General features: G+C 42.6%; 1 protein-coding gene across 1 annotated transcript in view; it reads right to left on the reverse strand.

The window, feature by feature from the left end:
- Positions 1-18,834: 18,834 nt before the first annotated feature.
- BAHD1 (bromo adjacent homology domain containing 1) overlaps positions 18,835-27,091 on the reverse strand; it is an 81,928-nt gene continuing 73,671 nt past the window's right edge. Inside the window, exons 6-7 of the mRNA XM_032802527.2 lie at positions 26,338-26,429; positions 18,835-22,366 (exon numbers count right to left, since the gene is read on the reverse strand). Of these exons, the coding sequence (XP_032658418.1) occupies positions 22,177-22,366; positions 26,338-26,429 (282 nt within the window). The 3' untranslated portion in view covers positions 18,835-22,176. The remainder of the gene's footprint in view (positions 22,367-26,337; positions 26,430-27,091) is intronic.

The following is a 27,091-nucleotide window of genomic DNA, read 5'->3' on the forward strand; positions in this document are numbered from 1 at the left end:
TCAGTGCTTTCATGTTGTGGGTGATCTGTAAGGGATAGCATTTTTAAGGGTTTTTTCAGTAGGATATACAGACATTCTTGTTGATTTTATTTTATTTTTATAATTGGAGATATACCAATCTCCTAGAACTGGAAGGGACCTTGAAAGATCATCGAGTCCAGTCCCCTGCCTTCACTAGCAGGACCAATTTTTTGCCCTGATCCCTAAGTGGCCCCCTCAAGGATTGAACTCACAATCTTGGGTTTAGCACGCCAATGCTCAAACCACTGAACTATCCCTCTTCCCACCTGTTACAAGACTCACACAGCTGAGATATTGGTGGCACAGGATGTAAGGCCATCTCGGGCAGACTGCATCCCAAAAGAAACAGAGGCAGAACAATACATTTGTGAATCTGATTCTTCCACAGGATGTTTCAGCTTTCTCCTCCTACGAAAGGAAAAACCAACACCCGCCCCCCCCACACACACATTTGTTGTGTGCCTGAAAATGGCTAATATGGTAAAAATAATGGATGGCACTAATGTGCCATATAATCCCTTTTTATAGCCTGTAATTATTCAGTGTGCCATTAACATAACTGTACTTATTAGCCTCAGTTCAGCACTGATACAGAAGAAAAGGAAATTTATAAGGTCATACTTCATTAAGAAAGAATTGCCACCCCTCAATCCCTTCCCTGAAGAAAAAAATGAAAGGCCCATGACATCACAATGACTAAATATAAAGGTTTAATTGCTAAATCATCCTCATCCTGTAGCAATTACCTTTGTATTGAATGTAATTTTCCCCTATCATGAAATTAAGGCTCTAGTTCCTATTAGCAGCAGAACCCTGCTGATCCTCCTACTCTGTTGGAATTATATGTAAGCCTGTTGCTTAGGGCATGAGGGAAGGCAGATATTTCACCGGGGAGAATAAAGAGGCTGCACATCACCTACTGATCATGAAGTAACATCCACATGTGTCTGGTCTTTTAATTTCCTAGCTTTGCCCTCATCCCTACTGGATTTTCCATGTTTGCCTGGACAATAACATTATGAAATATACAAAGGCAAATACATGTCCTGTTTTAATTTGCAGGTCCCTGGTGGTGATACAAGTCCTGCTAACATAAAAGAGAAGACGCTGGGTAGCATGACTTATTAAAAATGGCATTTAAGAGATCATCAGCTGTTCAAGATTGAGGTTTGAAATGAATTAGTGGACACGGAGTATCCAAATGCCCCTGCCAAGGGAGAAGGATGTTGTATAAAATTCTGCAATGTCAGGTCATAGGATACATTTTCAAGTGCAGAACTCCAGATCCCCGCACTGTGAACTTCTGCTACTGTTGGCTGTTAACAGATTTTGAAGGCTGCTGAAATCAAGACTGGGTATCTTTAAATCAGTATAGGATATCTTTCTAAAAGATATGTTATTACTCAGACAGGAATTATGGGCTTCATGCAGAAGTTACTGATGAGGTTTTATGGCCTGTGTTATGCAGGCAGGCAGTGTAGTGGATCATAATAGTCTCTTCTGCCCTTAAAATCTATGAATTTTCATCTGTGATATTAACCCATCAGTTAGCCATAAGAATTTTAGTTGGAATCAGGTTATTGCTGTCAAACCTAATACCCTAGGTCTCCACTAGCGGAAATACTGAGAAATTGTTATGCAAGACATTATAGCACACAAACCAATTGAGATGGGGCATCTCATTTCCAGGAGCTGGTGATCAATTGCCCATGAAGTCAACTTAGAGTCATAGAAATGTAGGACTGGAAGAAACCTCAAGAGGTCAGCTAGAGACACGCTGAGACAGAACCAAGTGTACCTAGACTATATCTAGTTTGTTTAACTTGTTCTTAAAAACCTCCAATGATAGGGATTCCACAACCTCCCTGCGAAGCCTCTTCCACTACTCAGCTGTCATAGTTGGAAAGTTTTCCCTTGCTGCAGATTAAGCCCATCTAGAACCTTTCCCAGCCCTAACTTATCTGGCTTCCTGCTATGAATTTAGAAAAACAGTACACACATTCTCAGAGAGAGAACATGCTCTTATACCTGGGATGGAGGATATGGAAGAGTCATTGGAATCTAAGCAAACAGTACATTTAAACTTTAAAAAAGAAAGCTGCACAACTCGTCTACAGTCCAGTTATTGCTTTTCTGACTTGCTGTCCCTTTTAGTTAATAAAACAGCTTTGGTCTCAGAGATTTCTCAAACATCAGCACTAAAGGAACATTCATTATATTCCCACACCATTTGTAACCATCACGCTCACAGTAGCTTCTTTCATTAAGTCTAAAAATGTGGGTATTCCCAACCCCAAATCCATGCTAATTATCTCCCAGTGAAATATAATTTTCCTTATTTTCTTCTTGACACAGCTGCCTTTGCATTTCATAGCAAAGAACTGATGTGATCATTAAGATATCTTCATTATGAATAACAGTATTTAAATAGCCATCAGTACTGCTACACTGACACTTCAGTCATGAGGAGAAGGAATAGTAGGAATTTATTGTTACAAAGCAGCATCTTTTATGAATAGTCTAAGACTATTCGGAGAAAACAAAGACCAATCAGAAGAATACTTTTGTTCCTTACACCCTGGATGATGCTTTAACATATTTTTGCCGGTGGTAACTCTCCTTTTTCCACAACTCTGAAGGCTCTAATTGAATTTTGTGCTGCTGAAAGGCACTCTGTTAATGCTGATTTTTTTTTTTTAAACTAGAAACATGATTGAGGCCCACCAATTTGTTTCACACTGGCAGACACCAATCAGATGGTACATGGACAATAAAATTCTCATGGCAAGGACCATCACTGCTTTGTCTGTAAAGTGCCATACACACTCTTGTGTTACTGTACCGATATGAAAACAGCAAAATAATATAAAAAAAGAATCTATCCTTAAGTTTATGAGGGCTTTTTACTGGAAGTATATTGTACAAGGCCCTCTCTGGGCTATGCTGAGAAAATTTAAATCTTGTCTTTCCTTTGACAATACAAATGCATCTACAGAGCAACTCATTGCAGACTGAAAGACCTAGGTCAAAAGTCTCTCAGTGACTGATCTGTGGATTATTCTCGTGACAATCTTAATAGCGGTCTCAGGTCATATATATGGAGGATGGTCTTTTGGTAAAGGCTCTGGACTGGGACTCAAGAGACATAGATTCAGTTCCTGACTCTGCCACAGACTTCTTGTAACTTAGAGCCAGATTTTTAATGTCATTTAGGTGCTTAAAGATGCAGATAGGAACCTAGTGGGATTTTCAAACACCCCGAGGCATACAACTTGCATTGAAATCAATCAATCAAAAATCCACTAGGCTCCCACCTGCAGCTTTAAGTACCTAAATACCTTTAAAAATCTGGCCCATAGTCACATTGTGCCTCAGTTTCCCATCTGTAAAAGGGGGATAATAGCACTTCCTTATCTCACTGGGGTGTTGAGAGGATAAGTAAATTAAAGATTGTGAGGTGCTCAGATACTATAGTGATTAGGCCACATAGATACCTAGATAGACTTATGAACTCAATCCCTGGATCACTGACATAGAATCATAGAACTGGAAAGGACTTTGAGAGGTCATCTAGTATAGTCTCCAGCACTCAAGGCAGGGCTGAGTATTATCTAGACCATTCCTGACAGGTATTTGTCCAACCTGCTCTTAAAAATCCTCAATGATGGAGATTCCACAATCTCCTAGGCAATTTATTCCAGTGCTTAACCACCCTGACAGGGTAGGAAGTTTTTCCTAATGTTCAACTTAAACCTCACTTGCTGCTAGTTAAGCCCATTGCTTCTTGTCCTATCCTCAGAGGTTAAGAAGAACCATTTTTCTCTCTCCTCCTTGTAACAGTCTTGTATGTACTAGTCCAGGGGTTAGCAACCTGTGGCACGCGAGCTGATTTACGGTGGCACACTACTGCCAGCCTGGGGTCCCAGCTGCCGGCCCTGCTCAGCCCGCTGGCGCCCTGGATGGACTGAACCCCAGGCCAGCAGTGGGCTGAGGCCGGTGGCCGGGACCCTGGCTGGCAGACAGAACCCCAGACCGGCAGCAGGTCCCAGCTGCCATCCACTCAGCCTGCTTCCAGTCTGGGGTTCCATCCATCAGCCCCTGTAAACGTGAAATGTATTATTGGCACACAAAACCTTAAATTACCACAATAAATGAAGACTTGGCACACCACTTCTGAAAGGTTGCCGACCCCTATACTAGTCAGTTTCAGCATTCAGACCCTCATGCACTTGCACAAGACTTCAACATTCTCTCACAGCAAGAGAATACTTGGGTTTTAAAAACAAACAAACTTGTGATTTTTTTATTTAGAAACATTTCAGCTGTCTTTACAGTAGGGAAAGCAAAAATATCAATCCAGGTCTGGAGCTTTTACATTATTAAATTGATTTATGTCTAAGAATTATTTGATAATTTGAATAGATTTGGGTTTTAGGAGGTTGCTCTTGTGGTGGTGTGGACAGAGCACACTAGAGACTGTTTTTACACAATAACCCCCAGTGTGCGTGCTGCTTTTCTTATGGGTTAAAACAGATGGGTAAGGTCTAATATTAAAATTAAATAGGAAGCCTAAGTGGGGCTTTTATTCAGTATATCTTGTTAATCCAATATAAATGGTTTCCTTTATTAAAATATCCTTTCCTCTTAAAAATGGATTAACCACTGTCACTAAAGGCACTGAGGGAAAAGCCATCTCATCACTATAGCAACAAGTTTCACAAATGTAACACTCACTTCTGCAATGGTTACCTTTGCTAAGTAGAATTCATTACATTGTCCCATTTTAAATCCACCACTCCCAAACATCTTCCATTATTATTTCCATTGTACCAATGCCCAGAAGCACCACTATGATTTCAAGTCCTGTTCCCTTTGTAAAGTATCTTTGCTTAGTCACAAATGTGATTTAGTTTAATATTTGACATACAAGTTCCTGGTGTGGGAGAGAAGTAGGATTTTAGGGTGATTTATTTTATGCCAGCCCAGACTTGTAAACTCCATTGCACAGAGTACGTTATCCTTTCTTCCACCCTCGCCATTGACAAAGGTTTTTAGGACAACTGCAAGCTCTATATGGCAAGATAGGAACTCATGTTTCAATTATGAATTGTTTGTAGGTTATTATTTAGAAGATTGATGCTCTATCTGTAAGAGAAGTAGATGGCAAAATAGAAGAATGGATGCATAAGAGAGCCCCAGCACGTCATTGATTTTTCTCTTGTTGGATTTTTTTTCCGTACACTTGTCTAAAAAGTTCTCATTATGAACAGCAGCTGTTCACATTGAAAACTTTATACGGTGTCACTTAAAATGTTCATTGTAGGTGGTGTGACAAAGTTTCTCCTCTACCTCGGTGGGTCCTGCGCTTATTGGCAGATTTGCTCACCTCAGTGATCTTCCTCTCTGGCGGAACCCACAGTCTGGGTCAACTCCTCCTGTGTCTGATCAGGAGTTGGGAGGTTTAGGGGGAACCCAGGCCCACCCTCTACTCCGGGTTCCAGCCCAGGGCCCTGTGGATTGCAGCTGTCTATAGTGCCTCCTGTAACAGCTGCATGACAGCTACAACTCCCTGGGCTACTTCCCCATGGCCTCCTCCAAACACCTTCTTTATCCTCACCACAGGACCTTCCTCCTGATGTCTGATAACGCTTGTACTCCTCAATCCAGCAGCAGCAGCGCCCCCTCTCACTCTCAGCTCCTTGTGCATCTTGCTCCTAGCTCCTCACACATGCACACCTCACTGACTAATTGGGAGGCTTTAAACTAGTTCCAGCCAGCCCTTGATTGGCTTCAGGTGGCCCAATCAATGTAGCTATCTCCACTGCCTTCTAGAAAGATCTTAATTGGCCCCAGGTGTCTTGATTAACCTGGAGCCAATTGGTTACCACTGGACTAGGGATTTGTTTAGCCTGGGGCTAACATATCTGTTCCTCACTACTTTACTGTAGCCATCTGGCCTTGCCCCATCACAGTGGCCAGCCCTCATTGTCATTCTCAAATGAAGGAGCACCTAGCAGGCATTTGGCACTGGGGATAGGGCGAAGGCCGAGAGCATAATTTCAATCTTTATCTTTACACACTATCATTTCAACACAAAGTGGCTGGCATTGCAAGATTTGCTTGCCAGCATTTAAAACGTTCAGTGTGAGGGGCTGGTGTTGAAAACTTTAAACAGGCAAATCTTTCAAAGGTGGCTGGCTTCATCCACGATGACTGAAATTATTATTTGTATTGTGAGAGCGCCCAGAGTCCTCATTCAGAGATCATCGCCCTGTTGTGCTCGGCCCTGTAAACACATGATATAATGAGACACATGGAGTTTATAATCTCAATAGTAATGGTGAGTAGTGTCAATAGCTTTAACGGAAACCAATTTTTGTCAAAATTAGTCTAAGCATTCCATTCATTTAAAAAAATCCTTTAACTCCCTGGAAAGTTTGGCCTGTTAAAATCAAGCTATTTCAGATCAAAGGAGAACCCAAAAACATTAGACATTACCATCAAAAATAAGTAATTTTAAGGACTTACTTAATGAAACTGCTCAATTCATTTTCATCTTTCCACTTTTTTCCCCACTCCTGCCAAAAATGAATCATAAAATTACTGAACGGCTCCATGATAAAACTGAGCACTTCTCCTCCAAGGATCTCAAAGCACTTTACAAAGGTAGATAATTATTTTCTACCTATGTTACAAATAGAAAAACTATGACCTGCCCAAAATCTTCCTCTGCTCCTGACTCAGAATGAGCAATGCACAGGTCATCTCACTGACCTGCGCTGCCCTTTTCTGCTTAGCAAAAAGCAGACAGAAACTCATTCCCCCTGCCACCCTCCCTCTGAATGTCATCTGTAACAAAAATAGGAAATCCCAGTTAAAATCAAGGGACTCTGCTGTTCAAATTCTGTACAAGGAACATGCAGTCCTAGCCATTCATCACCTCCCTGGTTCTGCAGTCACAGAGCCATTCTAGTGGAAACTGTGCTTAATCTGGGCCCTGCCTGATGGAAAGGAGACAAAGAGGCCATTCAATATCCAAGAGAAGAATCCTAAGCATCAGTTTTGCTGGCACCAGCAGCAGAAGAAACTTGCATCAGGCTTTTCAAAATTATTTATATTTGCCTTTAAAATGCCTCCCATCCAAATCTCTAGAACAGCGGGAGAAATAGGGAAGAAGCCAGGGTACACTGACAGAAGTGCTTAACGTTTGCTTCCATTATCAAAACCATACAGGTGCTGGTGTGGGTATATTTTATTATTTACAGAAAATCATAGATACAAATGGTGCTTTCCAGAAGGAATATAGTGTCCCTGCCCCAAAGAATTTACAAACTCAGGGACTATCTAACTCCCACTGAAGTCAATTTTAGATTTATTTACTTCAAAGGGAGTGGGATTGGGCCATGCATTTAGAGGAAGAGATGAGAAACACCAGAGAAAATCACCAGGGAGTAGACAATAAAACAGAGGGTCGCTTGGCTGCAAGCTTCAGGGCTCCTGTTTCACATGGTATTTATTTTTCTATTCATATGTATGACTAGTTTATAAACCTCCAAGAAAGAATGAGTTTTGAGAAGGGAGAGTAATATAATTTTATAAATACTACAGAGATGCTGTATTATAGATATCTATGAATGATGTACATTCAGTCAGTATAGTGTATTAAGGAACCTATCATTTTGGCCACTTTTAATTGTATGATCGATAGATGAGCCGAACCAAAACTCTGGATCCAATCATGCCTAAAACTTTGCAAGAGGTCAGAGCTACATTTCTGACTTTGTGGCTGGTTTTTTTTATTTTAAATGGTTGAATGCCCCTGAACTTTACAGAAGTTCAGAACAAACCCAAACTTTGCAGCTCAGAGTCACCTCTAATCCTCTAACCCAAGGTTTCTCAAACTGGGGTCCACGGACCCCTAGGGGACCATGAGGGTACTCCAGGGGGTCCGCAAGTCATGTACAGGGCCACTGGCCCCACTGATCAACTCATCTCTTCCCTCCCAGTGCCTCCTGCAATTCGTGAAACAGCTGTTTAGTGGTGTGCAGGAGGGAGGGAGAGGAGTGGAGAAGGGGCATATTCAGGGGAGGGGGCGGAAAGAGGTGGGGCAGGGTGGATTGGGGGTGGGAAGAAGTGGGATGGGAGCAGGTTCTGGGGCTGGACAGGGGGTTTTGGGATCTGTGAAAAATTGTAATCAAAATGGGAGTACTTGGTTTGCTAAAGCTTGAGAACCGCGGCTCTAACCTGTGTTGGTTGTGAGGGATATATGCAGTTTGCTAGAGGGACAGTTAGATGGTGCTTAGTGCGGCGTGAATAGGGATGAATAGTTCCTCTACATACAATACACAGTAGTGTAATACACACAATGGAAGGACTAAAAAGGATGTTTCTCCTTGTTCAATGTGGCCTGCAAAGGGAAAAATTGCAGGGTTGTGCCCTTTATTTCTCAGTCTGGATGCCAAAGACTTGAAAAATGTTTGTTCCCCCCCCTCTTTTCTTTTTAACATGAAAAATTAAAATCCTCTCTAGCTTGGAAGACTCTATGGTTATGGGAGAATCAGTGAAATGTTCACATTGTAAGAGTCAAAAAACATGAAAATTAAGCGATGGAGAGGGGAGGGGATTTTTCGCCAGATAATTCAGAACTCTTTCGGTTTTTCTTTGTTTTTACTAAACACGTTGAGCTTCAGTAACTAATTAACATTTTGGATAAAGTAGGTGTTTGTTAACTATCCTTATAGTTAGAAAAATTTCCGTAACATCTAACCTAAATCTCTCCCTTGCAGCAGATTAAGCCCATTACCTCTTGTCCTACCTTCAATGGACATGGAGAACAACTGATCAGTCTTCTTTATAACAGTCCTTAACATGTTACAAAAATTATCAGGTCCCCTTAGTCTTCTTTTCTCAAGACTAAACATGCCCAGGTTTTATAACCTTTCCTCACAGGTCAGGTTTTCTAAACCTTGTAACATTTTTGTTGCTCTCCTTTGGATTCTCCAGTTTGTCCACAACTCTCAAAGTGTGGCACTCAGGGCTGGATGCAGTACTCCAGCTGACACCTTGTTAGTGCCAAGCAGAGCGGAACAACTACCTCCCCTGTCCTGCATCTGACACTCCTGTTAATACACCCCACATATTAGCCTTTTCTGCAACTGCATCACATTGTTGACTCATTCATTTGATCCTCTATAACTCCCAGATCCTTTTCAGCAGTACTACTAACTTCCACAGCTAGTCCCTATTTTGTAGCTGTCTTTGATTTTTCTTTTCTAAATACCGTACTTTGTACTTATCTTTACTGGATTTCATCTTGTTGATTTCAGACCAGTTCTCCAATTTGTCAAGCTTGTTTTGAATTCTAATCCCGCCCTCCAAAGTGCTTGTGAACCCTCCCAGCTTGGTGTTATCTGCAAATTTTATAAGCATACTCTCCACTTCATAATCCAAATCGTTAATGAAAACATTGACTAGTGCCAGATCCCACTACATATGTCCTCAAGTTTGACTGTGAACCATTGATAGTGACTCAGTATGGTTTTTCAACCATTTTATAGTCGTTTCACATAGACCAGATTTCCCTAGTTTGCTTATGAGTATGTCACATGGGACTGTGTTAAAAATCCTACAAAACCAAGATATATCATGTATACTGCTTCCCCCTTATCCACTAGGCCAGAGACTCTGTCAAAGAAAGAAATTAGATTGTCTGGCATGATTTGTTCTTGACAAATCCATGCTGGCTATTCCATATAAACTTATTATCCTCTAGGTGCTTACAAATGAATTAATAATTTGTTTCAGTATCTTTCCAGGTATTGAAATAGGCTGACTGGTGCCTAATTCCCACAGTTCTCTTTGTTCCCTTAATGTGTTGGAGCTCATGATAAACATCCCTGAGGCTTGAAAGAAATCCTCCTGTAAAACCAGAAAAGAGAAAACTTGACATTCCTGATATTTCTTAGGGTTAAAAGAAAAACAGATCTTATTTTTTTAAACATGGAAAAGAAAAATCTTTCAGACATTCTTTCTCCATCATAAACAAACAAACAGGCAAAAGCCCATTTGTAATAAATTCTTTTCAGGTCACTTTTAAAGATTTGCTATTCAAGCCACGGTGGGATGTGCTTTCTATCTTGGCGGGATGTCGGTTCTCGAGTGTGCTCATCCATTAGTTCTGATGAAACTCTGTTGACGGTGCTGCTGTTAGCTCAGAAAAGAACAAAGGAGGCATGATAGTAAACACAATTGTGCTTCTCTTGAAAACAAGTGCTGGGTTTGTGAATAAGACTTTCAAGTTTCTAAAAAATTATTGATCTGAGAAAATGGTGTTGGCTGAAAGGGAGAGAGAAAAAGGCTACATACTAACGGCAGCCACTGGAGGAGCACATCTACCTCTATTCAAGCCATGATTTCTCTTTCTTGTCTGTCCCAAACTAGTGAATATGGGCCTATGCTAATGCTCCCACTTTTTCCTGGAAGAGTCTCCCTCCCTCCGAGCTTAATCCTGCCATCTTTAATCAGTCAAAACACTCAGACACACGTGCTGTTTTGTCTGTGGCTCATTTTTCAGTAGTCACTTGAATGGGACAAAGCTGTGGGAAACCTGTTAAGAGGATTCTGTCACTTTAATCTGACAGTCAGAACTGCTCCTGTCACTTTGCTGTGACACAATTACTGTCAGTTACAAGTACACATGTTGTCGTGGCAGTTAAATGCAACCAACACTTGTGGCTTTTGCTCTCTGACTTCATAATACGATGGCATCCAGGAACTGTCTACTGTCGAGATGAGGTGGTGGTCCCTTCTGGTCTTACCCCCTGTGAAATAAGTCCCACAAGTCACAGAGTTTATGTCTATGAAGGAAAAGCTGTGTCTGGGCTTGCCTGTCTGAGCTAGCTTGGGACACCGAGCAGTGCAGACAGCGCAGTGTGGGCTTCAGCACAGATCATACAAGCCTGGTCCAAACCCTGGCTCTATACTTGGCTTGCTGGCCTGCACTGCGTTTCCTTCCCTGCTACCATTACGCATGCTAACTGGAATAAAGCTAGCTTATGTACAGCTTTTGCTCTGTAGAAATACCCAGAGTCTTAAGCTGCCAGAGATGCATTGGTACCCTGTATTTCTCCATTCTGTCAGTGGGGGACATGTCCTAGAATCCATCACTTGCCAAAATAAGAAAAGCGTAAAACCATGAAGCAAATGTAAACAGAGTGTTGTCTTTGTGAGACTGCAGAAAGTATGAAACAATAGCTCTGAGGTCTGAACCAGCTCATTATCTCAGTGAACTTTGAAACCTAAGATGACAATTTAAATGTCAACATCCATCCGATGTGCCACAACCCTAAACCACCCAGGTGCCAAATACCCAAACTGTTCCTTCCAATGTGCCCAAACCTCCAGCTTCCCCTGGCAACTTCTAAAAGGTACTTACACATTTTCACTATAGATGTGGCACACTGAAAATATACAGCAGTGTGCATTTAATATCGAAACAAGCAGCACATGGGGCTACTGCACTGGTTGTGCAGCTAATCATTGTCCTTTAGTTCGTTACAGCATTACATTCGTTATTTAAATGAAACCACTGTGAACTCCTGAGCCTGCCACACCACAGTGCTGGAGAAACCACAGATCCTGCTGGAGAACATAGGTCCAGCTTGACAGAGTACATGTTGCCTGGCCTATTAGCTCATACAGTCCATCTCTCTTGCAATGCACAATTGTCACACCTGGTATAGTGATCATAAGAACAGCCATCCTGAGTCAGACCTATGGGCCATCTAGCTCAGTATCCTGTCTCTGACAGTGCCAGTATCAGATGCTTCTGAGGGAATGAACAGAACAGGGCAATTATTGAGTGTTCCATCCCCTGTTGTCCAGTTCCAGCTTCTGGCAGTCGGAGGCTTAGGGACACCCAGGGCACGCAGCCCCAAAGACCTCTGTAGCGAGCTGAACCCCTCAGGTATGTCAGACCATAAATTCCGTACCAATATCAGGTTCACAGAAAGAGTTAATTTAATATAAATAGGAAAACAATTGAGACTAGGTCCAGTATTCCTCATGTTACTTTGATACAAAATCCAATTCTTTTCTACATTGTCCCTATGGTTTCGATGTGCCATGGATTTGTGTTGGCAATGCCTAAGGACGCTAACAAGGGGAAGTTCAGGGATTTGGCCTTTGACTAAGGCCTTGGTGGGGCTTTAAGCACTTGGGAAGGCATGGAAGCTGGTTGGGATTGTGGGATAGAAACATTACCTGGCTGTTTCAGCTAAAATGATGCACAGTTAAATTGTTAATGCTGACAGTCTTGTCGTCGTTGGTTTTCAGTATTAAACAAGTGCTAGTCACACACTTCTCTTAAAGCTATTGCTTCAGGCTGTCTCCAGACCCAGGGAGATAAACAAGCAAGATATTGAATTAAAGGAGATTCACTTTTGCAAAGATCTCTTTGCAACCAAAAGGATTCAAATAAACAAATAAAAAAATGTAATAGCAATGATTCTGGAACAAAAGCCTGCAGTCATGGAAGCAGGAATACACAGGACTCTGCCTCCTGAATTTACTGTTCTGTGCAGTTCAATTTAAATGCTACATGCAGAAGTGCCTCACTTCCTTTGGGAAACTATTCACAGCTTAATCAATTTCATTGTCAAGAAGTCTTTTTTTCCTGACCTCACCCTACATTATCTCTCACTTCTATCCATTTTTCTGATTTACAGGTGAAACTTGCACCGAGTTTTCTGTAAGGAACAGCACTGGTAACAAAGATTCTTGGTAAAGAAATTGAGGGCACTGTATCCTGTGGCAAAAAGCAGAATCCTACAAAGAAGCAGGTCCTGGAGCTTTTAATGAAATGTACCAGAAGGCTGGCAGGGCCACTACAGAATCATAGAATTATAGGACTGAACAGGATCTTGAGAGGTCATCTAGTCCAGTCCCCTGCACTAAGGGCAGGACTAAGTCCCTTGCAGGTGTTTCTCTAACCTGCTCTTAAAAATCTCTAGTGATGGAGATTCCACAACCTCCATAGGCAATTTATTCTAGTGCTTAACTACCCTGACAGGTAGGAAGTTTTTCCTAATGTCCAACCTAAGCTGCCCTTACTGCAGTTTAAGCCCATTGCTTCTTGTCCTATCCTCAGAGGTTAAGAAGAACAATTTTTCTCCCTCCTCCTTGTAACAACCTTTTATGTACTTGAAAACTGTTATCATGTTCCCCCTCAGTCTTCTCTTCTGCAGGCTAAACAAACCCAATTTTTTCAATCTTCTCTCATAGGTCGTGTTTTGTAGACCTTTCATAATTTTTGTCGCTCTTCTCTGGACTCTCTCAAATTTGTCCACATCTTTCCTGAAATGTGGCACCAAGAACTGGACACAATACTCCAGCTGAGGCCTGGTCAGCATGGAGCAGACTGTTAGAATTACATCTCATGTCTTGCTTACAACACTCCTGCTAGTACATCCTACAATGATTTTTTTTTTTTTTTGTGGCAACATATACAGTTCACTCACATTTAGCTTGTGGTCTGCTATGACCCCCAGATCCTTTTCCACAGTACTCCTTCCTAGGCAGTCATTTCCCATTTTGTATGAGAACATTTCCTTTAAAAGCAGCTCAGGAGCTGCAGCTGCATCTTTCTAAAAAGCCAGGGAAGGCCTGTCCACACTGCACCAGAGCACATCTGAACCTGGTTCCACAAATATGGCTGGTTGTCCACACAGCATTATTCCAGCAAGCAAAATTGTATCTCAGCACTGCATGTCCTCACTTACTATGCTTCAAAACAGTCTTTGCCCCAGTGCACTGTGGGAGTTTGCACATACTTGCAAGCTCAGGTTACTGTGATGTTTACTGAATTTTATTTGGATTCCATCAATATCAGGAAGTGTTCTATAATTTGGAATTGTCTCTATGGATTATTTCCTACAACTCCATAATATTACCTTCACCCAACAACCTAGATAAAACGTATAATTGTATTGTATCCGTAGGTGAGCTAAAAACAAACAAAACCAGTATTCTTTACAACAGCACACAAATAGACAGCCCAGAACAGGGATCCACAACACCCAAAATGCAACTCTAAAACTCCATAAGTCATTCTTCAGTCCACGGAGGTCTGTGCTGAGCTTTCACAGACCTGCAAGTTGTTTTTTTGTATCCTCACTATCTGGCAAGGACAGTTAATATGTGAGGAGTGGGTAGTTGAGACTGTATGGGCTACAGAATGTATGTGTATGGCCTCTCGTGGCCCTGATAGGTTAAAGATAGATGCATCACTGGAGCTCTGGGAATGAAAGATGAGAGGACTGCCTTCTCAAGAAGCCAGTTACACCACCCACTGTATTTATGACATGTGGGGCGGGGTCTGAAACATTTTGCACATACTGTAAGTGGTTACTATGTGCTACCACACCACCTCTCCCACAAACCACAACAATTCACCCCCCTCTGTACACTTAGGAGCCAATTCAGTGTCAGTAACAGACATTGACTCTTTTCCCCCTCCTCCCTCGTCTCGCTCCCAGGATTCATTCTCTCCCTTCACTAGTGTACAGGGTCTCTCTCCCATTAATGAAACACAGTCCATCACTTCTATAAATTGCTCTTTCCATTTCCAAGGGCCTATGGAGAGGTCACCACATAATCCAAACTGCTCTGTCTCTGCCTATATGGAGGGGTTTGGCTGAGCCTCATGGAGCAGCACTCAAGGCACTGCTGAGTTGCAGAGATCTTCCTGGTTCTTTTCATCAGACCTCAGGGTAAGCAGCTCAAGGCACTGACCCCCTTCCCAATGATCTCGGATCCTTGCTGCGCTGGCCTTGCCATCCAGCAGAAGTATTTCTCCACGGAGCTATGCTTGGTGGGTGTGTTACAACTATAGGCACTATGGGCCAAGCCTGTAGTCCTCAGTCCTTTTCAAAACAAAACTCTCTTAGGGAGGGTTTTGGGGGGATTTTAATTTTTTTTGTAACTTGAGTAAGGACTCCAGGATTTGGCTTTTTTTAAAGTAACGATGATGATAGCTAGATCGGTTCTTACCCTCATTACCACGCACAACACTCTGGCGATGCTTCCCAGTCACGAGTCTGCCACCAGATGGCAGACCTACCTAATAGTCAAGCACCCATCAAAAGTCCTATTTCTCTTCTCTTCCCCCAAATCCCAACCATATCAAGATATACAAAACTACGCTTGCCTCTGCCCTTTGGGGCCCTCTCCATTTGAGGCATTTTTCTTCCTGTTGAGCGTAAACCCGTTTTGATTGCTGTAGAGACCTTTGGCAGATGACAGGGTCACACTCCGCTGCAGATGTATTTTTACAGGTGGAAGTGGCCACTGAGGGAAAGGCCATGGGATCACTCACCAGTTTCCCAGTGAGGATGTCTCCCTGGCTAGAACGCTTCCTTGCCTGAGCCTGGTGCTGCTGTCTGCAGGAGCAAGAAATGAAGGCACTCCAGAGAGTGCGCACACGAGAGAGTGAACAAACCAACACACAGGCTACTATTCCACTGTAAAAGAACACAGCAAGGTGTGGCCAATATGGCTTCATCAAGGACTAATCAGAGATCTGAGGTATAATAGCAGCCTTCCTTGGAAGTGAGACAGAAGCAAAAGAGAATATAATCAGTTAATACTGCAGAGTGTCTGTTACAGCTGTCCCCCTATTCCATTTTGTTTCTTACAGCTGTCCCCATACTCCATTTTGTTTTTGTTCTCCTGTGGCCTCCCCTCCCTGGCTGTTAAGTTGTTTACCAGGGCCACTGCCCTTCTCAAAGGGAGGGCCCCTTAAAGTTGTTTACCAAGAGCCATTGCCCTTCTCAAAGGGATTGGCACGTGCTGGGCCATTTTGGTAAGTGGACCACTGCCCTGTTCAAAGGGTTAGTCCTGTTACACTTGTTAACTGGCTCGGTTAGGGTAGGCCAATGTTCAGAGCTGCAAGACCTATTGTGTTTTTAAGATCTTGGGCATAGGTCAATAAGCCTCATGTGCTTTTGAGTCACCTACTGCACAGGACTCTGCCCAAGACATGTTCTGTGTCACCTTACAGTTGTCCCTGCCTCCCTCCTCCTGTGACAGGGGAGCCAATCAAAAGTACTTGCGGGAAACTGCCTGAGTTTGCCTGTTAAAAACAGACATTTTTAAAACTAGATCAGTAAGGTTCCTGCATGTCTGCCTTGGTCTGATCAGCCAGGGGTTCTGGGGGGCCTTTCTCCGCTCTCGTTTATTTTTGGCATTACCCCCATTTTTTTACCATCCGTGCCCATGAGAACAAATTTGCTTGCCTGAGAGTCTCCTGATTATTGAAGACGTATCTAGCCTTCCAACGTTCTTGCTGCTTTGCCTCTGCTGCTTTCCTTTGGGGCTGGTAAGAATCCCTCTGTGGAAACTCTCTGTATTATTTATTTGTTTAGCTGTGGCTCTGTCTTCCCAGCACAACAGACCAAGCTAACTGTGGTCTGTGTCTTAAAACCTCTCCTAAACTCCGCGGCATTTGCTGCTAAAAATAAGTTTTGTGCCTGCTAAGCTCTCTCCTGGTGGGCTTTGCCTCGGGCTCTCTGCTTGCAGTTGTATTCACTGCTAGCACCATCCCTTGCTTCCTTGAAGCTGGATTCCTGGCACATCATCACTCTGCCCTCTGTAACCTTGTGCTGAACCCCACTTACTGTACCCCACTGTTAGAACTCCCTACACTGTTCAATAAGAACCCCCCCCATCATTGTCTATTGTAAACACCCTATACACCCCATCCCTTCGTATTTTATTGTGAAATTCCCACCACTTCCTTTTTCTTTTAATAAAGAAATTAATTGGCAGCCCACCTGTGTGGTAATTGCTCCCCAAGATCCCATATACCTGCTGAAAGGGACACAGAGAAAAGATAAAGGCAGTGAAAATGCAGGATTAGAGCAGCTTCCCCAAATCTGTGCATGAGATGGGGTGACCAGATACCCCGATTTTATAGGGACAGTCCCAGTTTTTGGGTCTTTTTCTTATATAGGCCTTTCAGCCTCGTCCACCCCGGTCCTGATTTTTCACATTTGCTTCTGGTCACAGTAGCGTGAGAAGGAAAATAAAGAGAGAGACATTTGAACAATTCAGAAGTAGTGAAGAGCTTGTGAACGCGGCTCTTGATAAATAGTTAGTATGACACACCTGGGAAATGGACCATGCACAAACTGGCAAGTCCGGAGATGTCCAACACTGTAGTATTTTCTAAATACAGAAATCAAAATAAGTATAGAGCTTTGTGGCTCAGGATGTTCACTAGCTAACTCCTTGCATGCACCTCCCCCTCCTTGTGCCTTCACCCATTGCTAGTGGCTTTGCCAATAGATAGTGATGGTCTATCCCACATAACCGGATGGTGCACACCCACATAACCTGCAATGCCAATTTTTCCCACCTGGCTAGTGGCCTTACAGACCCATTTCTGCAGCCACCTCAACCTCCAAGCTTTCTTCAACCTGCTGCAGTGGATGAAGCTCTTCTCCAGTGGATCCAAATCCCACAGTGAACCTGCCAACAGCCTCAAAGAAAACACAATATTTAATTTGCATAAAATAAACCAGCCCAATTTAGGTACATTTAGATTTGCACACAAAGCAGTAGACAAAGAAAGCGAGTCCAGTGGATGGCGCACCAGCCTAGGAGTCGGAGGACCTGGCTTCTATTCCCAGCCCTGCCACTGACCTGCGGGGTGAGCATAGGCAAGTCACTTCACCTCTCTCTGCCTCTGTTTCCTCTGCACCCTTTCTTTGTCCTATTTCAACTGTAAACTCTTTGGGACAGAGACAGACTTTCACTATGTGTATGTACAGAACCCAGCACAACAGGGTCTCTCTGTCACAGTTGGAGTCTCTACGCGCCACTGTAATACAAATTACAGACACCTACTGATCTCCTGGTGATGTTGAAGGGACTCCCCACTCGCTCCCTCACCCCCCAAGGTGATAATCCTTCATCCCTCAGAATGCTTTGCTGAATGGGTCTGTTCCAGTGGGCGTTTCCGTCTGGTGTTCTGAAGGCATAGACCTTGGAGGCTGAGGGGTTTTTTGCTTTTACCACTAAGAAGTCAACTTCTTTTTTATTTTTAATTCATTTGATTCCTCTCTCAGATTCTCCTGGGATGGAAGCCACAGAAAACCAGATTAAAAAAAACAATGCCCCCATCTGGTGCTCACTCAGCATCTTCCTCCTTGGGTGGCTCTCTTGACACACACAAAGATACCTAATTACTTTCCCTATCCCTTTGTCGGCTCATTCTATAACCCTACAGATAGCCACACCTCCATAAGTACTTCCCCCCATCTCCCAACTGCAAGTTTCCCATCAATCACACATACCAAGGTCACACATTAACATCTGCTCCTAACAGACTCAGGCCTTGGCTACACTGGCGCTTTACAGCGCTGCAACTTTCTCGCTCAGGGGTGTGAAAAAAACACCCCCCTGAGCGCTGCAAGATATAGCGCTGTAAAGCACCAATGTAAACAGTGCCGCAGCGCTGGGAGCACAGCTCCCAGTGCTGCAAGCTAAACCCCATCAGGATGTGGAGTATGTGCAGTGCTGGGAGAGCTCTCTCCCAGCGCTGGCGCTGCGACCACACTCGCACTTCAAAGCATGAAGTTTCAAGTGTAGCCATACCCTCAATCTTGCTCGCTTCCGGTTCCTGGATTCCTGGCCTCTACTCAATTCTCCTCTTAAATTGTTCAAAGAGCCCCCCTGCCTGAAAACTGGCCAGAGCTCTAAGCCAAATGAAATTCTGAGTGACAGCGAAAAATAAAAACTGCACAAGACTTGACATTTGTTTTCTAAATCAATACAATTTTTCAAATTTATTTTTTAAGAATTACTTCTAATATATCTTTCTCACAGAAGGAGGGTATAGGGAATGTTCTCATTCCATCTGTAAACACTGAAATACAGATCTGGGAAACCAGGGAAGAGACACAAAAAAGTGCATTTTACAAAATTCTCAACTAAAATATATTTTACATGTATTACATTTCAATTTAAATTCTACTGACTGCATTTTCAGTTTCAAAAAATATTTCCATATCTAATAGATTAAAAAAGCATGAAATAGTCTCATTATGGATAAGATATTTTGATTCATTTACATGCTGTTTGCACAACAGCATAAGCAACCATGTGAGTCTTGAACAATGTTCTTGGCCTGAAGCAGATTCTGACATATCAGAAGAGAGAGGATTTCTCCTCTCTGGACAGGGGTGACAGCACATCCCAGAACATGGGTAAATACAATTTTTCCTCTTCCCTTTGGGCAAGCTGGATTTCTTTCCCCGCACCTGGAAAGGAGATAGGACAGGTGGAGGGGGAACCAGGAGAAATAAAATTTTCAGCAAGTGACTGTGGTTTCTGAGGCTGGATAGTAAACGCTTTACTGACTTTGCAGTAGTGTGCAGATTTGAATTAGCAGGAAAGCTTGAGAAACCCTGTCATGACACCAGTAAATAAAGCTACTCCTTTTGTAGAAGAGGATCCTCAGGCAACTTAGCATGGACTGTCTCTGACCCCACTGATCCTACTCAGGATGGCTGTTGAAGGAGTCCCAAATCTGACTCAGAACACATCAGCTTGTCCATAAGGGTTCCTAATACTTTCCCATATCATTGATCTGCGCTGTTTCCCCTGTATTAGTCCCACTGCTCCATTTTCCTTGTGCGCCCCTCTCCACCCTGTAGCCACAACTAACTACCTCTCACCATGGGACCAGAAGGGCAGGCAGCAGCTACAGAAACTACAATATTGCTCCACAACCACACCACTGTTTACTATGAGGGAGCAGGAACTACACCATCCTCCCATCTAGTGAGCATCCATCCCCTCCATGACGCTCTCACTTGGCCAATTGAGAGCCCTGAGGTTACCCCAACCCTGCTCTGACACTGTAGTGAAATGCGCTCTGTAGTGCCAATGGCCTAACCTCCTTATTCCAAGTAATTATTAAGGAGAAAACAGACAATTACTTGACACCAACAGTACCTTGAGGTATAAGTGGGATTAAATGCTTAAATTATGGATTTGTGCTCAGGTTCCTAGGGTTAAACCTCTTGAAAATGAAAGCTTGGGAGTTTTCCCCTGGGGCGCACTGGCAGGGACTTTGGAATTTTTCATTGTTCTCTGGAATACTGAGCAAGAATTGTCCATTGAGATCAAGTGAACATGTGCCACACTTCCAGGGTTGGCCCTCATGGGCCTCGGACCTTCCCATCTTCCTTCAAGGTTCTCTTGTCCTTCCATAAACATTTCCCTCTTTGGTATGTAGAACAAATCTCTGGATAGCGCCTGTGTTAACAGAAACACAGACTGCACAATTTTCACTTAACGGAATTTAACGTGGTAGGGATATTTTCTCCAGGCCAGGTAGGCATAGCCTCAGTGATCAAAGCAAGAGGAAAATCTCCTTGATCGCAGCTCCATCAGTGTCTGTGGTGAGTAAAGGTAGTGCTACTTCCACTTAAAGGACAACAACATTAAAGCAGTATGAACATTTCTATTGTTTAACACTAGTTCAGGCACCCCAAAAACTGAAAATGCAGGTCTCTACTTTAAATGAGTGACTCCAGCAGTCAGCAGGTACATGGACTGATACAGTGTTGATTCTCATTCTTTAAATTAGTGCAATCTACAAATGGATTCCCAGCTGTGTGTGACTGATTCAATGGACTCTGTTATGCTGTCCTTTGGTTTTCTTTAGAATTAACTTCAATAGTTTGTGTTAAGATATACTAAAGTATCTCTAGGATCTATACACATAAGGCAAGAGGCAAAAGTATCTGTAGGAATCAGGCAGCATTTTTCAACAACGCACACCTCTCATTGGTCAGTTCCTTTCAGAAGCCACAAAGCCACCCTGGTGAGCATGTTCAGATGTCAGTATAAATAGTAGGGGAGGAGGATGGAAGGCAGTGCCAAGAGAGAGCACTGCTAATTTTATCAGCAGTATGACCATGCCCAAGACCAAAACAATTGTCAGGTGTCATTTTTAGGATGAAATAGCCAAAGGAAATATTTTTCACTTCTTCCCCTGCCTCTAGCTTACCCACCTATGGTGGAATGTGCACATCTAGATTCTACAGGGACTAAACTACAGCAAAGAAAACTGAACTTGGAAGGGAGAGAATAAACCATTTACACTGTTAGGGAAGGCCTCTGATGTCAAGGAGGGCAAGGAGATGAGTATCCTGAAGATAAGAAAAGCATGGCTTTCACCTACAGAGCAAAGCTCATGTGTTCCATATCTTACAACAGTACGTGTCTGCTGGAGGTATGCCTTGTTGGTCAAAGACCTCTGACAGACATGCAGCTTTCCATAAAGGCATGAGGTAACGCCTACTATCCCTTGCCCCGTTTTTTACCTTGGAGCTGAAACAGAGTTCAAGGCCTGCCTAAAGGCCCCGATCTGGGTGGTAAATCATAGACTGCAGAAAAATTGTAGAGGAAAAAGGAGTCCCTCTCCGTTTTCAAAGCAAAAACTATTCAGTACAGCAGATGGCCACTCTGCACTTGGCACAACTTCAAGAGGAATTATTGGATTTTGAAGTAGCAGTGACATCAAGAATCCCCACACCCTGCCTTTTCTGCTGGGCAAGCATGACTATCCTGCACCATGCAAATGAACTGGGCTTTACCCTCTCTCTTCACATCAGGACATGAAAACCATGGACCTATCACAGCTTGACTCATATCTGCATCACAGAATCCCTCCTGCATATTCCAACCACCCCCATCAATGATGGCTTTGGATTTAGTATACTGACTTTTCTCCCCTGCAAAATCCCTCTCAATATATGCATCTCTATATACATATATAGATATAGATTTACATATGCAAGTACCTATATCTATATACATATATTTATTTATAGGTATATATTTTAATTTTAATTTATGCTCTTTAATGAAGTGCTGTGCTTTGAACTGCTGGCCTTCCTTGACATGGATCTGTTCCTGAATGCGGAAATCTTTTCAGTCTTTGAGGACAGAGTGCTTGGACGTTCCTTCTGGCCTGCAAGCAGTACTAAAAAGGTTGCTGAGCATGCATGGATGTCCCAGACGGTCAACCTGCCACTGGCTCTCTGGTGCCACTTGTCATCACCATAGCTGGACTGAAGAGTTTTGCTACTGCGGATTCTTCAAGATGCGCCCATGTCGAAAATCATAGACATGGCGGCAGAGAAAAACCAGATCAGGATCAGTGTCCTCTGGGACCTTGCGATGTGGAGGTGTGGAATACTCTTCTGACGGAGGAACCATCATTGTTTTCCTGCCTGGGATCCCCTCGACACGACGCTTTGCCAAGGCACAGAATCTGCAATGTAATTAAATACAAAAAGTCACAGGGAATCTTCATTTAGTGCCTTCACTGCTCAAGCTTTCACTATTCCTGCTAAGGCCTCCTGCTGGAAGAGACTATAATCTCCTTCTGCTCCTTAGGGTTACACTCATTACAGTATATTCCTGCCAGGCTACTGCAGGAGTGGGAAGGATAAAGTTATGGATTCTGGAATAGAACTATCCTTTCACCAAAAAGAGATTTAGAGGTTGGTTTACAAGTTATAACTACTCTGAGCTTTACCAAATAGCACACTAGTTTAGATTTCCTGGCTGGTAGATTCTCTACAGTTTTACAGTATGGAGGATTACAACAGTTAATCTGCATTGTTTAACCACCTTTGCCTTATTTCTGTTGATTAGCACTGGAAAAAGATTATTGCTCAAATAAAGGTGATTAAGCAAGAACATAAGCCAGGTCACAGAACACTCCATTCTCTGAGTCAACAAGGTCTTTTACTGGTGCTACAGGATGACAAAAAGACTTAAATTAATGCACGCTGGAGTTGGATATTCTGCAACAATACCTGCCATTTGTGAGCCTGGTCCAGGAGGAGGAATATGCCCTAGTGGATTATGGTACTTTAAAACAATGACTGGACATTTGCAGAAATAATGCGTGCGTATAAAACGATTCGCCAGCCAGTCAACTTGATAATTATACCACAGAGTTTTAATTTATAAGCACTCATAGCAGAAGGCTACAGGGCACCTTAAAATATAAACATTTGCGTATGAATGGAAAGAACTTGCACAAACAGAACTGAGATCAGGAGCAGAACAAAGCATGACACCCAAACACCAAGTAAAATAAAAAACCTTGAGCCTTTCCCAGTGGGATGACACAGACATGCAGTGGGAAGTGTTGGGAGGGACAGCATTCCTGGCCCTGCAGAGAAGGTTCTGCCTTCTGTCCTTTCTAGAGTTTATTTATAGCAAAGCAGCTGTAAGAACCTCAGTGAGCTCAGCTGTAGCAGCATGACATAAGCAGAAAATACCTGAAGGGCCCTCTAACATAAGGCTATATGATTATAGCCATAGTGATCAATTAGCTGCCTGTTCAGCAAGTCAGCAACCTATGGAATGTGGGTGTAAAACTTGTGGGCGAAGGCTCCTGCATAGTAGCCAAGTTTGTTCTGCAATAGCTGCAGAGCTGGAGTGGTTTAAGGGCACGAGTGTGCACATAACAGTAATCCAGCCTAAAGATCAAAGGCTGGACTCTCCATGCTAAGGTCGGCATCAGGAAGAAAGAGCCTACATTTGAAATACTTTGAAGATTAAAAGCATACGAACAACTGTTGACCACTGAAAAAACATGGGCTTTGGTGATCAGATTGCAATTGAACACGATGCTCATGGTGAGAACTCTTATCATTGTGCTTGGTACATACCTGAGACACAGAGCTGCCAATGAAACAGCAAAATCCTTCACCCACTAGTAAGATCTCCTTCCTATTTAGCTTGAGTTCAAACATGTACTTTGCAACGACTGTGGTAGCACTGGGATGGAACCACCATGAACAAGGCTTACATAATTTTGGCCATCTGCTTACTAACCCAGCTGGTTGAACTCTCACCTGAATAGAGGCACTTAAGAATGGGCGAGGATGTCTGCAAGATCTTAATGAAATGGATACCACATATCATGCTACCTTATCAGTTCTTGAAGTGGTTTCAAACACACATTGTGCAACAGTGGTTATGTGAACAAGTATCTGTATAGGAGGTTATTCTGAGCCAGTGAATTCAGCTTTGTTGACCAGTTTGTGAAAACACCTTCCCACTGCCTGTGCTGATGTCTTTAGACTCCCTGAGCATTCGAACCAGTTTAGCACAGGTCAGCAATGGATTACTTGTATAGTGCGCAGAGAGGCATATTTCTAAGGAACACAGCCAACAGGTCCAATTAGTACAAAATTTGTAAAGGCTCCACACAGTGCAATAAAAATATATCAACATTTGGCCAGTGAGTCAGGAATAGCCCCTGTGGGTTCTGAGATGGGTAACACTTCAGCATACAATAATTTATGAGGAAAGGCTATATTCTAATCACAGCAGCTTCACGCCAGAGCTGATTCAGCTTCATAGGTTCAAAGTAATTAGAGTAGGAACAAACCTATCCTATTTTGCTGGTGTTTTTTTTCTGGACATACCAAGCACATTTGTAAGAACATCCTGGTTTCTTTTTTGCAGGGATTCACTGTATCAACAAGCTTTTCTTTACTACATTTTCATTCTATTGCTCACTTTATTAAGTGCTTCTGAAAGCGCAGTTATGCCAAAAGGAAAATGACAAAGTGATCTTTCCAAATTATTTTAATTCTCCAATTACTCAGAGTGGATTTATTCCACTTTTATTGAAGTTCCATAAAGGCAAATTCTGAATAGTGCAGAGCTGCTCTAGTTGCTTTAATGTAACATCCACCTGCTTCTGTCAAGCCATGCCACAGGGAAATGGGACTCCTGTCCAAAAGTTTCAAACCAGTGCAGAAGCCCAATGGTATATCATTCCCAGTCACTCATGTCTGCTTTTTTGGGAAGTGAGTTATTAAAAAAGCAGCAGGTAGTTCAGAACCAGGATGTACATGGTGCTCAAAAGAACTTTTGTAAAAATCAGTATATGTTCGTTGAACTAAAAATAACTATTTTAGGAAATGACCTTCATTTTTAGAAACCCAGTGAAGCTTTGGTACGTGGCATAAGGACCAGTGTGAAACTGGCTAAGCTACTGCCCAAGATGAGCAAAGCATACAATGCAACCAATAGCACACAGTAAAAGCACGTAAAATAGGACAGATTTTTAAAGGGTTATTTTCCATTTTAATAACCTACAGTTTGGACTTTAAATCTAATTTCTATTTTGCAATTGTTACTTTAAATTTGGTACTGTTAGAAAATACTGTTACTGTTAGAAAATACAGATACTCTGAAGTCCTTGGTCACTAAGACTGATTAAAAATAGCAAAAATTAAACTGTAAAGTCGTTAAATATTTCTCTAGTCACTATATTGGGTGACTCAATTACCAAAACACCTGATACTATTGGCATGCCTGCAAAGAATGATAAGGACAGCAAACACATTAGGCATATGCATTTTAGTTGAACTTGGAGCATACATGTACATATGAAGGAAATGTATGTACACTCCAGTTTTGTAACTGAAATGTTACTGTGTTTTACTGTGTCTACTGATAAGCATGTTCTGTAGCAAAAAGGTCATGCACATGTAAACACTTATAAACTGCTTAAAGTGTTTATAAAACACAAAGCAAAGAAAACAGGAGTACTTGTGGCACCTTAGAGACTAACAAATTTATTTGAGCATAAGCTTTTGTGGGCTACAGCCCACTTCATCAGATGCATGTAGTGGAAAATACAGTAGGAAGATATATATATACACACAGAGAACATGAAACAATGGGTGTTAATATATCTTCCTACTGTATTTTCCACTGCATGCATCTGATGAAGTGGGCTGTAGCCCACAAAAGCTTATGCTCAATTAAATTTGTTAGTCTTTAAGGTGCCACAAGTACTCCTGTTCTTTTTGCGGCTACAGACTAACACGGCTGCTACTCTGAAACAAAGCAAAGAGATACCCAAAGGAGCTAGATAGGGTGACCAGACAGCAAATGTGAAAAATCAGGATGAGGGTGGGGGGTGGGGTGGGGTAATGGGAGCCTATATAAGAAAAAGACCCAAAAATCGGGACTGTCTCTATAAAATCGGGACATTTGGTCACCCTAGAGCTAGAGCACGACAAACACTCTTAGATTAGCACAGCACTCTCACTCACTAAATGTACCGCAGTACAGTTTAACTAGAAGAGGTAGGCTGCAAAGCACACACAGTTCTGCTGAATGAGATCAGGTAACAGAAATGTTGAAAAGAACTGGTGATACAGAGATAAGCTGCAAAAGCAACAGCAAGTTAAGAGCACCACCTACCTGCAGTACTCTGCAAAGGTCAGAACATAGCACTTTTCCTCAATGCAGGCAATACTGTTTTCATCCTGATGTCGGGATGCAAAGATCTCATTCTGCAAACGGATATACAAAGGGGACAGTCACTCAATGGATGGGAGCACTTAGAGAGGCAAGGCAGTCCTAGGTACTCTCTCCTTAAAGGAGAGAAAGACTATGCACACATGCAACACCATACTTCTTAAAGAGAAAGCCACAACCCCCTACAAGTTAGATGTTGCAATCAACCCAAACAATTTACATTTATAATTTTATAGCCTAATTGTTCTAGTGACCAAAAGAACTTCACTGTTTAACATTTGACCAAAATGTTACAGCTTTCCCATCACATAAACTCACCGCCATTCTCCTTTATATTATCAATCTCCACATGTATTGCAAATATCACTGTTCAGTAAGACAGCTGCCACCAGCAGGCAGCTCAGGGTACGTCTACACTATGGGATTATTCCAATTTTACATAAACCGGTTTTATAAAACAGGTTGTATAAAGTCGAGTGCACGCGGCCACACAAAGCACATTAATTCGCGGTCGAGATGCCACGCATCCGGACGCAGACGATAGCGAGTCGATTCCGGTAGCGTTGCAATCGTGGGTCAGCTCATCCATAGCTAGTGCCATAGTCTCACCTCTAAGCACGTTCTGCCCACGCCCTATAGCCACAGGTGAGGAGCCTCTACGTCGGCCACGTGGATGTGAGCGAATCATGCGCGCGCG

This window comes from Chelonoidis abingdonii, chromosome 4, assembly GCF_003597395.2.
Source record: "Chelonoidis abingdonii isolate Lonesome George chromosome 4, CheloAbing_2.0, whole genome shotgun sequence".
NCBI lineage: Eukaryota > Metazoa > Chordata > Testudines > Testudinidae > Chelonoidis > Chelonoidis abingdonii.